We start from the raw sequence: 15,284 nt of genomic DNA on the forward strand, positions 1-15,284 counted from the left end.
TTATTTCTTTGGTATTGTTAAATTAAATATTAAAAAATAAATAACTACTTTTATTTAAATAATTAGATGAAGACTTCATTTCGATAGACAATTATATTTTTTATTTATCATTTATAAAATTTAAAACTTATTTACTTGAGAACTATTATCTAATTAAAATTTTGAATGTATATCTGATCATATTTATGAATTAATTGAAATTTCTTGTATATATTATTTTGAATTTCAATTAAGTAAAAATATAATTAAATCTACATCTTAATGCTAAACAGACATTACCTATCCACATATTTGAAAAGATGAAAACATTATTGGACTAAAACAATCTTCCCTAGCCTGAGACAGCAACTATTTAACATTTTTGGAAACACATTTGACCATGATTGCTCATCTTTTGAATCCTACCATTTCAAAGTTTCAAACAAGAAAACGGTTATGAAATTAGAAATTCAGGAGTAGAAGTATGACGTACCAAGTGGCATATGATGCTCTGTTCACATGCATTCAAAAGGAATCAATAACCAGAGATATCTTAAAAATCCATAGAATAGCCCTTCAACCCTGCTAAATTTGGGTCAATTATTGCTGCTCAGAATGCACCCAAATGTCTTATTTTTTCATGTGCCAATGTGTGTCGTGAGAGAAAGATTGAGCTGAGAATCTCCTATGATCAAAGTGTGAAATCCAACGGAGAGAAGCCTTCTACCGTCCTCTCCCACGGTGCTTAGTTGCTCACATGGACTCACAACAAACTCAGTTTCCATGTATTTCCCAGATGCCACATGAACCCGTGTAAAACCAATCAGCTGTTTCTGTGGCACCCCTCTGTGAGTTGCAGGAGGTTTAGAGTATAGGAGCATAACATGACTTCCATCCATGCTTCCATGGTTATAAACCAATACCTGCAATGAAAACTTGAGGAATTGGCAAGCTGTATACTCATCAACATAGATGTGTGGGGATTCCATTTTGGTTTCTTGTGAAACCACTTCTGAAAGTGAATGAACATGATTCTCAAAAACCCTGGGAATGAGAATTTGTTTGTTTGATGATACAAATTTATAAGAATAATGTGAATAACTCAGTCCATAACCATATTTGAAGACTGTTTCCCCTGTATAGAATCGATATGTTCGGCCTGGGTATCCTGTAGATGAATTAGGACGCATGTTCATAATGTTCATGGGCACTTTGGTGAAGTCTTGAGGGTACCATGTAATAGGCAACCTGCCACCTGCAATGCTTTTGAAGTTAATTTTCTTGCACAACCAAAACATCAGTTTCTATCATGTAGCATACATTATGGTACGGATTGGAGGGATGAAGAATGATGTGTAATCCATTTGGTTATTATTTATACATGGTATTTATTGTGTCTGATGGGAAATGTAAAAAGATTTCCAACATCATATAGAAGAGATGAGAGATTCAAACAAATGAAAAATATTCTCATGTGAGGCAATGAATGAATGTTTTTTATGCATGCAGCCAAATAGCCTATGGGACCTATAAATAGCCAGTGAAGCAGTTAAGCATGAAAAACCACAAGGACAGTTCGGTAACACCTTGCCTATTTAATTTTCTTTTCCTTCTATATCTTGAATCTTCTACTGTATATCTTGATCAAGAAATTCTTTTTTTATTATTTCTTCCTCAAACAGATTACTCAAGGAGAATCCCTAGCCATCATATATTGTAAACAACAAATCTCAAATCACAAATGTCCCTTGTGTTTGTTTAATTAGTTCTGAGTTCAGTAAAGCATTGAGGTAAAATTGAATAATAAAGCATCTAAATGTGAAGATATTCAAGAAAGGGTGACTTGGACCAACCTGGATTGTAGTCTCCAAAAATAACTTCAGCTAGTGCTTGGCCACCAGCTTCTCCTGGGTAACCAATCCACAAAATACTAGATATGCGAGAATCTTCTTTTGCAAATGAGACATCCACAGGCCCTCCACACATGAGAACAAGAATCACCGGTCCTTTAGAAGCCCCTGCAACTCTAGAGACTAGCTTTTGTTGCTTCCCAGGAAGAGTGAGATCTACACGATCATGGTCTTCTGTTTCCTCCGTTTGGTCCAATCCCATAACCATGATTACAGCATCAGCTTGTGCTGCAATCCTTTCTGCTTCTTCAAATCCATCACTGGAAGTACAATTGACATACTTGCATCCCGGAGAATATGATGTTTGCTTGATGTAATGCTTAAGGCCTATAAGGGGAGTTATGATTTTACAAGGTGTACCTACAAGGTCAAAGCCAAACACCTTCATCAATAATTCAGAATCTGACATTATGATATTAGCGGTGCTTGTGCATTTTACTTCTGTGATTCATTCAGATTTGGAAAACTCTCTTGCTGGGTGCCCTGAAGTAACTCTAATGGACTTCTACAATCCTCTCTTATTAATTGGGCGCGAAGAAAATCCAAAGGCCTCCTGTCTTTGGAATGAATATTAATTGCATGGACTTGAATATGTTTTCCCAGGTCAGCTTTGAAATCTGATATCATACTAAGCAGGGTCCAGTATCTAAGCCTTAAGCCTCAAGAGATAAATTTTAAAAACCTACTTGAATTAAAACCTCAACCACAAATATGAAGTTCTGTAACATACCTGCATAATCTCCAAGTGATGTATTCAATGCATTTGCATTAGGTCCTATTAGTGCTAGAGAGGCTATTTTTGACTTCAATAATGGCAAAGTGTTGTCCCTGTTCTTCAAAAGCACTATCCCTTGTCTAGCAGCTTCTAGTGCCAGGTGGCGATGTTCATCAGAACATACATCTTGGCCCTTCAGGTTAGCATATGTTTGAAAATTGGGGTCACCATTAAAGAGACCAAGGCGAAATTGCACAGAAAATAAATTAGAAAGCGCTCGATCAATAGATGACTCATGAAGCTTCCCCTTTTGAATTGCCTTTAACGTGTGATTAAGCAAATATGTTCCACAGTTAATATCCATTCCTGCAAATAAAGAAAATGGCAAACATGGCAATGTTTTAATCAGAGCTACACTTATGTCAACATTTATACTTTGTGTGTCCTCTATAAAAACATGCTAGCCAGATGCACCAAATACTTCATTTAGGTGTGACAACGAGGTACCAAACTGTTAGCCATCATGTTTGCAATTGTGCAAATCTCAGAGGGAAAAATTAGCGGTTAGTCCAACAATCCCCCTGTGTTACCCAAGGAGATTCAAACTTGTGACCAAACTATGATACCAGTTGTTAGCGGTCGTGTTTGCCGTTGCGTTAAATGATCGATCTGTTAACATCCAATACAAGTTACAACCACACGACTTCTAGAACACAGTAGGCAGTAAAGCCACATTGCGAATCTCAAAGGGAAACATTGACGGTTAGTCCAACAATCCCCCCCAGTGTTACCCGAGGAGATTCGAACCAGTGACCAAGATCTGATAGCACTTGTTAGCCGTTGTGTTTGCTGTTGTATTAAATGACTGATCTGTTAACGTCTGATACAACCACACAACTTCTAGAACACAGGAGGCATAAAGCAACGTGCGAATCTCAAAGGAAAATGTTGGCGGTTAGTCAAACACAAACATACCTAAATTCAGTAAGGCACCTTCAAAATCATAAAGGCAGTAAAGCTTCAGACCTTTAACTGCTGATCCTACCTGCCTTCATGGCATCTGCAACTGCATCTTCAGGAGTATCTACATACTTCTGATTCTCAAAAATGACTGCAACAGCATCACAGTCAGAAGTAATGTACCTGAACAGTTTAATGAAGAAAATAAGTGCTTCTGCAGCTAAGAAAGAACTCACTAGCATATATAAAATATTTCATAATCTATGTAATGACTATTTCCAAATCACTAGTTTAAGACAGTAACAATGAGTTCTGGTCCAAGGATCAATAAAATGCCAGTAGAACTCACCCTTCAAATTGCCACTCAGATCTTATCAATTTGGAAAGGAAGTCGTGATTTGCACAAGCTGGGACTCCATTTACCTGATTGTAAGAGCACATCAGACAACTTGCATGACCTTCTTTCACACAGCTCTCGAAGGGTGGCTGGAAAGTATCCATCAAGTCTTGTTGATTAACCTGCAAGTATAAGCAATTTAAATAGGACCTACCACAGAATATATGATACACTAAGCAAGTATGTGCATAGTAGATTTAGCTCTAAGGAAATAAGACCAAGAAGATCGGAGAATCGTGCTATACATATTTAGAAACTAAATAAATGGATTTTTGGATTTAATTCCTGGACCAAACAAAAAACAAGCCTTGTTGATCCATACCAAGCAACAGAATGAAAATTATATGTCAACAGCATTCATTAACTTAACCGTTCTAAATAATAAATTTCTATCATTTTGTTCAACTTATTTTCATTGACTATATTCACTAATAATCTTAAGGTTCCTAGTATTATCTCCAACGTAATCCTGGCACAAGAAGTAGTAGGAGTAAAAGAGCCAAATTCAATTCTTTTGCCTATACTAACCATCCAACACAATTTATCTCGAGGTTGAAAAACTGCCCTGCCCTTTTATTTAGTCCTAGAAAAGAGACAAAGGGGTTTCACTGTACATGGTGCATACTGCCCTAGTTGTCTAAACCTTGATACCCAGAAGTTGTTTACAGGTAAGCCATGAAGCCTGACGTGAATTCTCATTGAAAGATTTTAAAATTGGAATTCTCACTTCAGAAAGGACAGTAACTTTCAGAATTCATCTGTCCAGTTTGTATACATCTGCCATCAGAATTATTAATGTTTGTCATAACAAATTTTCTACACACCAGCATTCTGGCTGTCCAAACTTTTTTCCATTTCTACATCCATATCAATTCTTTACTTTAACGGATCCTATGACCCCCTAAGTTTGTATGAGATCTAAAGATGAGCAGAGAAACTCCCCACGGAATTTTGAATTGGTTATGAAATCCACATAAACATTAATTTAGAAGATTTCTTAATTGACAGTTCTAACCGAGATAGGTCCCATAAGTGGTGTCTTAGAACCTAAATATTTCCTTAGACCTAATCAATCAAATCCATCCTCTATTTATCATCTGATCCAATCCATTTCCATCACCTAGTTCATTTCATCACTTAGTCTAATTCGGAAATTCCCCTTCAAGTAAGTTCACATTTTTACTTAAAGATCTTTTACATCTCCTCACAATAAATCAAATAAACAAATAAATATTTCTTTACACCTGTTATCCACCTCGCATGTGACTAAAATAATTAAACAATAATATTATTTATTATTTAATTAAGCCGATATTCCCTCAACACAGTCCAAGAATTTAGCTCGAATGCAAATGTTCCTTTTTCTTAGCATGATCAAAACAACTTACTATAGTTAGTAAGTCAATCATAACCATTCATATTCTAACTACCTCAATCTCATCCCTCCATTCCCTCCTCGATCATAGGAATCCTCTCAATCTTATTTTCAGATCTTTGCCGTTCATCCCTACAAAATCTATAAGTTCAGGCATTCCTATTCATTTTCCTTCCATTATCATTTTGCTAAGTATATGCCATCAGCCATCAAGCAAAGGAGCATCCACATATCCATTATGATTTCGGAGTAAATCAAATAAATCATGATGGAGTTTATGGTAACATTCGAGTTTATTTAATGTTATTATATTGTTTTGAAATTTATTGCCAGCTTGATCTAGAAGTTTTGCTTGATTTGGATTTATGTGCAGTTTGTTTGTTCTATTTTGCATTCAAATTCGAAGCATTACAGTATCAACTCAACTATTTTACAGGGCTCTTAACCATCTTTGGTCAGTTCGGTAGACTAGAAATGTACCACTTGAGATAAGAGTTTGGAAGAATAGGAATTCCTTTTACAAAAATGCAACTGTTGAATTTAAACTGGACAAAAATCAAGAGTCAACCAACACTAGTAGGAAAATCATGGGAAATAAAGTTCTTGGAACTTTTTCATGGTGCAAGTGAATAATCTAGATTGGTAGTCAATCTAGGCTGGTTGTGAGCTCTGCCAGCTTGAAAGAGAATTGAACTTGAAAGCATAATCAGAATAATTAAGAACAAATTCACTCAGAGTCTTGACATATATGTAGAGTTTTGAGGAATCTTTGTCCAAAAAAATTATGTTGTGGCTTTTCTATGGATTTAGGGTTTCCAGATCGGGTTTACCATCTTGTCCTACCATTCAGCGTCACATTCGAAGGTTACTCCATTAAATTTTCCATTGATGCCACCCTCGGTACAGATTAAGGCTTTAAATAAAGCTCTTGTGCAGCATCCTGTAAGTTTGGTTGTGAATGGCATTGAGCATAATGCCCAAGAGAGCAAGGAAATTTATCCCCAAAGTTTATGGTAAGGTAATGACCACGTTAGCTCTGTTCAAAACGTAATGTTAGTTTGTCCAATTATGTCGTTGATTGTCTTTTATCAGTGGTATGAAAATTATATTTTAAGTCCTCACTATGTTGACTGTATTCCCTCAAAGCAATCTGTTACTACCTATCTTAAACATGGCTGAGATCCCCATGGCATCAAGCACGTAGGCATCCAAAAGCATACTGAGGGTTTTTTCTGTTTCTGTGAGATAATTAATTTTATCCAAGGCCCAGATTCTTTCCTGCAATAATCCCACACAGACCCACAGAGAAAATTTTGCTGACAAGTATTCCCGAGTTAGATGGCCTGGCAAAGGCCTTGTCTGTTTAGGGGCCTGCTCGTGAGGTAATAACCAAGGCAACACAATGTAAAATCACAGTATTCCCTTGTTTACACGTAACAGGTTGCTGACTATGTTAGGACTCGACTAAGTTGTATTCTCAGTGTAGGTGGATTGCAGGGTTTGGTTTACTCTTCAGCTTGGTCATGAAACTGAAATTCCTTGTAGCCTTCCACAGAGGGCTCTCGTGATCACATGCCAAATTGGTGCCTTGATCAATTGTACATGAAAGCCATCCTTATTAAAAAAGTTGTGAAGTGGCACACAGCATTTGTAATAGGCACCAACCTTACATGCCAGATTTATGTAGGATTGTAGAATATTAAACCCAAAAGACATTCATGTCCATTTTGATAACTTGCAATACCATTCAAATCTCATTCCCCTTGTAGCTAATGTTAATTATTGTTAGTTGGACAGCTGTTATTTTTGACCCGGAAATAGCAGTAGTATTTATGGGTAGTTTGGACAGCTGTTCGTCCTTATCTATGTATAGCAGCATTAGTTATGGGTAGTTTGGACAGCTGTTTGTCCACTTGCCAAGAATTAGTAAATGGTTATTGCAAGGATAATTATTTACTAATTTTAGTAATTCCCTTTTGGACACCTTGCAACCAATTCTATTATTGGCTGTCAAGTTGTCTTAATCTCAGCCGTTGGTTTGATTTAATCTCAGTCGTTGGTTTTTCCAATAGGGTAATATAAAAAGGGGTCATTGGGTCATTTGGAGATACAAGTTTTGGAGAAACATTTTGCAGTGATAGCAAATTGTCTTGCAGTGTTAGCAAGGGCGCAGTGTTAGCGTGAGGATAGCAATGGGGAATATCAACAGGAGAAATTAGGAGGTTGTCGGAGTTCTGCCAATGAGAGGCAAGGAATTTTGTATCTCTTGATTTGCTGAAGTTTAATATAATTCCTCATCTGTAAAACTAGTTTTCCCTTAGGGGTTTTTCTAGGGACAATTTCTCTAAAAATATTGTGTTCATTGTGTTGTTCATTTCTTTCCGTATTATATAAGTGAAGTTGCAGTTGTGTTATTTTTCAATATTAGCTAAAAATTTGTTTTCAGCAGTTTAATAATCGTTTACGATAGGAGATTAATAATCAGTGACTGCAATAGTTGATTTTTTCACATGGTATCAGAGCATTGTTAAAGGTAGAAGAGTTTTGCCCTAGGAAAGAAATTTTGATCTCTTTAGATTTATTATTGCTTTAAACCCTTGAGATGGCTTCAGCTGGTTTGAGAGATCAGGATAGATTGGATGGTGCCTCAAATTTTGGTGTCTGGAAGGCCAGAATTTCTTTATTGTTGGAAGAGAATGGTATCAAGGATTATGCTACCAGTGTTGTACCTGTACCAACGGATGCAACACAGCTTGCAGCATATAGGAAGGACGATGCCAAGGCGAGGAGGATAATCCTTGATGGTGTCAAGGATCATATTGTTCCACATATCTCGGAGCTAGATACAACGAAGAAGATGTGGGACGCCATTCTAAATCTATACCAGAATGCTACCACCAACAGGAAGTTGATTCTCAGAGAGAAGCTAAAGAATACCTGGATGAATCAGGGAGAAGACGTCACAAGTTACCTCACCAGGCTCAGACTTGTCAAGGACGAGTTAGCAGCTATTGGAGATAGCCCTAGTGATGACGAGCTAGTGAGAATAGCCCTAAATGGGTTTACTAAACAATGGAGTGTCTTTGTTCAAGTTGTCAGTGGACGAGGTACTTTACCAAGTTGGGATTGACTATGGACTGATTTCACTCAGGAGGAGTTTAGACTAAGTCTTGTCAATGGGGCCAACAAGAGTCAGAAAAATGAGGTGGAACAAGAGAACGTTGCCCTAGCGGGTAAAGGGAAAGCAAAGTAGGGATCTAGCAAAGGATCGAATTCACAAAGTGAGAAGAAGAAGGACCTTTCTAAGGTCAAGTGCTTTGGATGTCACGAGTTTGGCCACTATGTCAGTGATTGCTCAGAGAGGAAGAAGGGTAAGAAGTAGGTGGCAGCTTCAGCAAGTGCGGAAGAACTCTCCAGTAGAATGGAAAATGAGTTTGCACTCATAGCTTGTATGGTTAGCTCAACCTCACAGTGTGTTTGGTATATAGATAGTGGGGCGTCATTTCATATGACAGGAGTTAGAGAGTACTTCTCTAGTTACAAGGAGGAGGACACCAACATCCATATTTCTATGGGAAACTTGTCCAAACTCAACCCTGTTGGGAAAGGGACTGTTCAGTTTTAGAGGGAGAATGAAAAGATAATCCCACTTCATGATGTGTTATATGTGCTAGGCTTAGGTATGAATTTGATTTCTGTATTTGTTCTTCAGGATAGGGGGTATAATGTACTCTTTAGAGGGACAAATGTGTTGATTAAGCACAAAGATTGGAAATCACCCATAACTATTGGAGTTAGGAGTGGTCGCCTTTATAAATTGCAATTTGATACTCCTAAGGCACTCATGAGCAACAGTAATCCTAGAGATCTTGGAGAGCTATGGCATAGGAGGATGGGCCATATTCATCATGGAGCACTTAGATTGCTTCGTGAGACGGTGACAGGTGTTCCAGAGGTGAGCACAGAGCATGACGATGTATGTAAGGGATGCGTGTTGGAGAAGTTTGTGAAAGCATCTTTTCCAAGGAGTGACACCAGATCTAAGGGTGTTCTTGATCTAGTACATTCAGATGTTTGTAGACCGATGTCGACGAAATCTCTCAGAGGATATGAGTACTATGTTACTTTTATTGATGATTTCTCTAGAAAGACCTAGATATACTTTTTGAAAACTAAGGATGAGGTTTTCAGTCGATTCCAAGAGTTCAAGGCTCTTGTGAAGAACTCGACAGGAAAGAAGATAAAGGTTCTTCAATCAGAAAATGGAAGCAAGTACAAAGGAAATGTCTTCCAAGAGTTCTGCACCAGAGAAGGAATCAAGAGAGAATGGATTGTTCCTTACAATCCACAACAGAATGGAGTTGCTGAGAGGAAGAATCGTTCTATATCGGAGGCAGCAAGAGCTATGCTACATGACCAGGACATGCCTCGTTACTTATGGGCAGAGGCGTGTAATACAACAGTCTACATTCAGAATAGAGTTCCACACAAGGTGCTAGGGAAGATGACACCAGAGGAGGCTTTCACAGGAAAGAAGCCAAATATTAGTCACTTCAGAATATTCGGGAGTTTGGCATATTGTCATATTCCTGGAGATACACGTACAAAGTTAGATCAGATTGTAGAGAGGGGGTACTTTGTTGGGTACAGAGAGACCTCAAAGGCATACAGGATTTTCATTTCGGGGACTAAAAGAATTATTGTCAGACGGGATGTCAAGTTCATGGAGGACAAGGCATTCAAGAGATCCAGAGATTTGCCAACAGATGATCAAAGTGAGCAACCAACAGAAGCTCCAAGACCAAGTCAAGAGCATCAAAGCTCAAGTAAAGTTACCAGAACGAGTGTAGACTCAGTTAGTGAAGATTCACAGAGTATGGAACAAAAAGTGCAACAGGAAATGCATGTAAAAGACTTACAGGTTGACATTTCATCCTCTACAGTTGGTAGCCGGAACCATGTGGTTCCAGATACACAAAGGGATACTCAGGAGTTTGTGGGAGCTCCTAGGAAGAGTACTAGACAGCGAAGACAACCAGCCAAGTTCAATGACTATGTGGCATTAGTTAGTCAGTTGGTAGATAGTGAGCCTTCTAGCTATCAAGAAGCTGCAAAACATCAGGTATGGCAAGATACTATGGTTGAGGAATATTCTTCAATAATGCAGAATAATGTGTGGGAGATAGTACCTAGACCAACAGATAGGGCTGTAGTTGGATCACGTTGGATCTATAAGATAAAGCACGGTGCAAATGGTAGCATCGAGAAATACAAGGCAAGGTTCGTGGCAAAGGGGTTCTCTCAGAAGGAGGGAATAGACTATGAGGAGACATTTGCTCCAGTTGCCAGGTATACTTCTATACGAGCTGTAATCTCACTTGCAGCACAGATGGGATGGCAAATCCATCAAATGGATGTTAAGACAGCATTCCTTAATGGTGAGTTGAAGGAAGAGGTATTCATAGAACAACCAGAGGGCTTTGTAGCACACAGCAAAGAGACCCACGTGTGCAGATTGAAGAAAGCATTGTACGGACTCAAGCAGGCTCCTAGAGCGTGGTATGAGCACATTGATACATACTTGCAGAAAATGGGCTTTGTGAAGAGTGAAGCAGATGCTAACCTCTACTACTTGGTGGTTAGGGGTGAGATTCTCATTCTTATTCTTTATGTGGATGACCTGATTCTTACAGGTCCACTAGGGCTCGTAGTGGATTGCAAGAGGAACCTTGCAGAAGAGTTCGAGATGAAGAATTTAGGACTTATGCACTACTTTCTAGGCATGGAAGTGTGGCAGACAGATGGGGAGATTTTCCTTGGTCAAGGGAAATATTGCATTGAAATCTTGAAGAAATTCGGGATGGAGGATTGCAAAGCCATGTCTACACCCATGATTACGAATTGGAGGAAGGTTGATACAACTAAGGAGAAGGATGTAAATCCCACTTTATATAGACAGTTGATTGGTTCGCTTATGTATTTGGTCAACACTAGACTAGATATAGCATTTGCAGTAAACTCTCTTAGTCAGTTCATAGTTGAACTAAAGAGAATGCATTGGATAGCAGCCAAACATATATTGCGTTACTTGCGTGGTACAGTTGAGTATGGGATCAGATATGTCCGAGGTGAAGGTATCAAGTTGATAGGCTATACTGATGCAGATTGGGCAGGAAGTACAATGGACAAAAGGAGCACTTCAAGGTGTTGTTTCAGTTTGGGGTCAGGAGTTGTATCTTGGTTCAGCAAGAAGCAGAAGTCTGTGGCTCTAAGTTTAGCAGAAGCAGAATACATAGCAGCTAGCATGGCGACATGTGAAGCTATATGGCTTCAGAAGTTGTTAGTAGCCTTGTTTGGTCAGAAGGTTGAGACTACTGTGATACATTGTGACAATCAGAGTTGCATCAAGTTGTCTAAGAATCTAGTGTTTCATGATAGGTCTAAACATATAGATATCAGATATCACTTCATCAGAGATTGTGTACAAAGGGGAGTTGTTCAGCTACACTACATACCTATAGAGGAGCAGGTAGCAGACATTCTGACTAAGGCATTGGGGAAGGCAAAATTTATCTTCTTCAGAGATAAGTTAGATGTCCTGCAGAACAGCTTCCTCGCTAAAAGGGAGTGTTAATTATTGTTAGTTGGACAGCTATTATTTCTGACCCGGAAATAGCAGTAGTATTTATGGGTAGCTTGGATAGTTGTTCGTCCTTATCTATGTATAGCAGCATTAGTTATGGATAGTTTGGACAGCTATTTGTCCACTTGCCAAGAATTAATAAATGGTTATTGCAAGGATAATTATTTACTAATTTTAGTGATTCCCTTTTGGACACTTTACAACCAATTCTATTATTGGTTGTCGAGTTGTCTTAATTTCAGCCGTTGGTTTGATTTAATCTTGGTCGTTGGTTTTTCCAATAGGGTAGTATAAAAAGGGGTCATTGGGTCATTTGGAGAGACAAGTTTTGGAGAAACATTTTGCAGTGATAGCAAATTGTCTTGCAGTGTTAGCAAGGGCGCAGTGTTAGTGTGGGGATAACAGTGGAGAATATCAGCGGGAGAAATTAGGAGGTTGTCGAAGTTCTGCCAGTGAGAGGCAAGGAATTTTGTATCTCTTGATTTGCTGAAGTTTAATATAATTCCTCATCTGTAGAACTGGTTTTCCCTTAGGGGTTTTTCCAGGGACAATTTGTCTGAAAATATTGTGTTCATTGTGTTGTTCATTTATTTCCGTATTATATAAGTGAAGTTGCAGTTGTGTTATTTTTCAATATTAGCTGAAAATTTGTTTTCAGCAGTTTAATAATCATTTACAATAGGAGATTAATAATCAGTGACTGCAATAGTTGATTTTTTCAAAGCTAACATACCCACCATAACAAGTCAATATATGCTTACAAAATTCAATTTGTAAAGGCTATAATTAGGGAAGAGGATTAAAGCAGTCCAATTTTGTGCTTCTCAAAATATTTGGAAATTTCAAATCACTCCCAATTTTCTACAGTATCTTACATGGCAAGTCCACTGATTGGTTCTAAAATTTAAAAAATCAACCTGAAAAACCTATAAATATGCCAAGTTCAAAAAAAATTCAACCATAGAACAAAATGCAGAAGTAGTCCTTACCACTGCATTGAAAGAATAGCGAGAAAAGTTATGCCATTTTTCCAAATCATAAGCAGTGAAATGCTTACAGCAAGCAGACAGCATCAAGCTACTGGGCTGTTGAGATTTTTCTTGCTCCCCTTGAAATGATGTAACATAGACAACAGCATATCTGCTGGTAACAAGGGGATCTTCACCAGGAGTCTCTTGTCCCCGACCCCAACGAGGATCTCTGAAAATATTAATATTGGGTGCCCAGAAAGTAAGGCCGGCCTGGCCATTATTGTACATAGCCCGAGCTTCGACGGCCACAGCTCCTGCAATGGCGGACCACAGAGTTTCATTGAAAGAGGCGGCGGTGAGAATGACTTGGGGAAACATAGTGGCCGCCCTAATGCTGCCATTAAAGCGGACGCCCGGCCCATTCGGGGCAAGGCCGTGCAGTGACTCTGACCACCATTCATATGCAGGAATTCCCAACCTCTCTATGCCCTCTGCCGAAGTGCACAACTGTGCCACTTTTTCCTTCAATGTCAACCGTCTTATAATGTCTTCCGCGCGGGCTTTTATGGGTAATGAAGTGTTGCAGAAATCATATGATTCGGTGGCAGAATTCCGAGGATCGCAGGCAAATTTGGTTGAACTGCCTCCAGTGCCAAATGTAATTAATGGCAAAATGACGATCGCAACCAGAATGGGTTCGCAGAACTTCATTTTTGCTGTTGTTGCAGAATTCACATTTGCTAAGATCTACTAACAACAGTTCTGAATTTGTGTTGATCTTCAGACTTATCCACAACAGATTTTGGATGGATGACATCGCAAAAGACGCCAAGGAATACGGTCAAGTCGAAACACACGCACCCCCATGAATTATCTATGAATTAGCTGTATTTCTGAGAATTCTTCGCAATGCCTTTGCATTGTCTATTGCTGATGCACTTCAAAAAATCATTGATTTTGGATTGTCTACTGCTCATGCACATGTTCTGGGTTCTCTCCTAAGACTCGATGATTCGTTTTTGCGGATCGATAGAAAATGATGTCTCTCGTGAGAATCAATCATTTGTTTATTGCAAGAATACAAGAGTGTGAATTTAAACCTAGTAGCAACCCTACTCCCAACTACCATTCAATTAAAAATTTGAACATATGAATTGAAGTTGGCCTTAGAGCGGACCATTCTAATTTCCCCACTCACATTTTAAAATTATAAAATTATTTTTAATATCAAAAATTATATTGATAATATGCATAGACAAATCATAATAATGCTAGTAGTCCTTAGCCTAGCTTTAGTGAATCACAAAATTTCCATTAGCTATCAATACAAAATTTTCTAGTTCACCAAGAAAAATTGAGCTTCTAACAAAATTAAGAAATCACTAAAATAGATATCCTTAAATCTTGAACCTCTAAATCACTTACTAATTATTCATTCATCTATCCCCACTCTAAATGAAAATGTAATAATTAATAAAATAAATAGTGTTGAAACCTTGATTGTAAGTAAAAAAGGGGATTACAAAGATTAAACATAAATTTAAAAATCTAAAGATTAAACTTATAAATTAGAGATTTGCAATATGTAAGTATATTATTCTTCAAATATTGTATATATAACTTTAATTTGAGCATAATATAACCTTAATCTAGATTGTTTGATTATTAGTTTTTGGTTGGGCCAAGCTACTTAAGTAAATAAAATTAAAGAAATTTTTTTCAAGATATACATATTTCCTAGGTCTATACATTCATAGATATTTTCCTAATATTAAAAATGGTAATTATCTTAATGTGATTGGTTGAAAGTAAAAAAGGCAAGGACAAAATTAATAAATACATGAAAAATTAATACAATTCTTCCACAAAGCACTTATATTTTATATTAAAATCATCTAGAAGTTTCTCTGATGAGTTTGAAACAAAAACTTCTAGGTCTTACAAAATTGGAATCCATGATCAAGTCTCAGTTCTATGAAGTCAATAAACATCTCCCAATTCTATGAAGCTAGAAAGGCGGATGCCACAAGGAAATAGTGCCAGCTAATTCAAACACTTTGGTAATAATCCATGGAAGATGCTTAACTACCTTCACAATCGTTGCAAACTCTTTGCCTTCTGCACAGTCATTGCAGCTCTCTAGAATAATTCAAATATCCAATAATCTTCACCCTAAAATTTTGCAAACTTCAAATATAATGGAAGGAGTATGGAATGCAAGGTTATGCAAAAAGTACTCAAGTTTCTTAAATCTTTGTCGACAAATTAAATGTCAAAGTTTGATTAGGGAAAAATTGACAGGATGGATGCAATGTACAACAAAGCAACGCCGAC

General features: G+C 37.7%; 1 protein-coding gene across 1 annotated transcript; it reads right to left on the reverse strand.

The window, feature by feature from the left end:
- Positions 1 to 415: 415 nt before the first annotated feature.
- Positions 416 to 14,035, reverse strand: LOC149578653 (putative beta-D-xylosidase 6). Its single transcript, XM_089830666.1, has 6 exons — positions 12,969 to 14,035; positions 3,914 to 4,083; positions 3,650 to 3,747; positions 2,620 to 2,970; positions 1,833 to 2,249; positions 416 to 1,234 (listed from the first exon to the last, which is right to left on the reverse strand). Exons 1-6 carry the CDS (start codon positions 13,659 to 13,661, stop codon positions 618 to 620), a joined length of 2,346 nt encoding a protein of 781 aa, XP_089686792.1. The 5' UTR covers positions 13,662 to 14,035; the 3' UTR covers positions 416 to 617.
- Between the last annotated feature and the right edge of the window lie 1,249 nt (positions 14,036 to 15,284).

The sequence above is a fragment of the Cupressus sempervirens genome, chromosome 1, assembly GCF_028749045.1.
Source record: "Cupressus sempervirens isolate cs-2001-9-10 chromosome 1, ASM2874904v1, whole genome shotgun sequence".
Taxonomy (NCBI): Eukaryota; Viridiplantae; Streptophyta; class Pinopsida; order Cupressales; family Cupressaceae; genus Cupressus; species Cupressus sempervirens.

Excerpts from the sequence above, each read along its gene's own strand:
- LOC149578653 (XM_089830666.1), bottom strand. The coding sequence starts at position 13,661 with ATGAAGTTCTGCGAACCCATTCTGGTTGCGATCGTCATTTTGCCATTA. Across the intron at positions 4,084-12,968 it reads GCTATTCTTTCAATGCAGTG|GTTAATCAACAAGACTTGAT; the intron begins GTAAGGACTACT and ends TTATACTTGCAG. Across the intron at positions 1,235-1,832 it reads TTTTGGAGACTACAATCCAG|GTGGCAGGTTGCCTATTACA; the intron begins GTTGGTCCAAGT and ends AAAGCATTGCAG.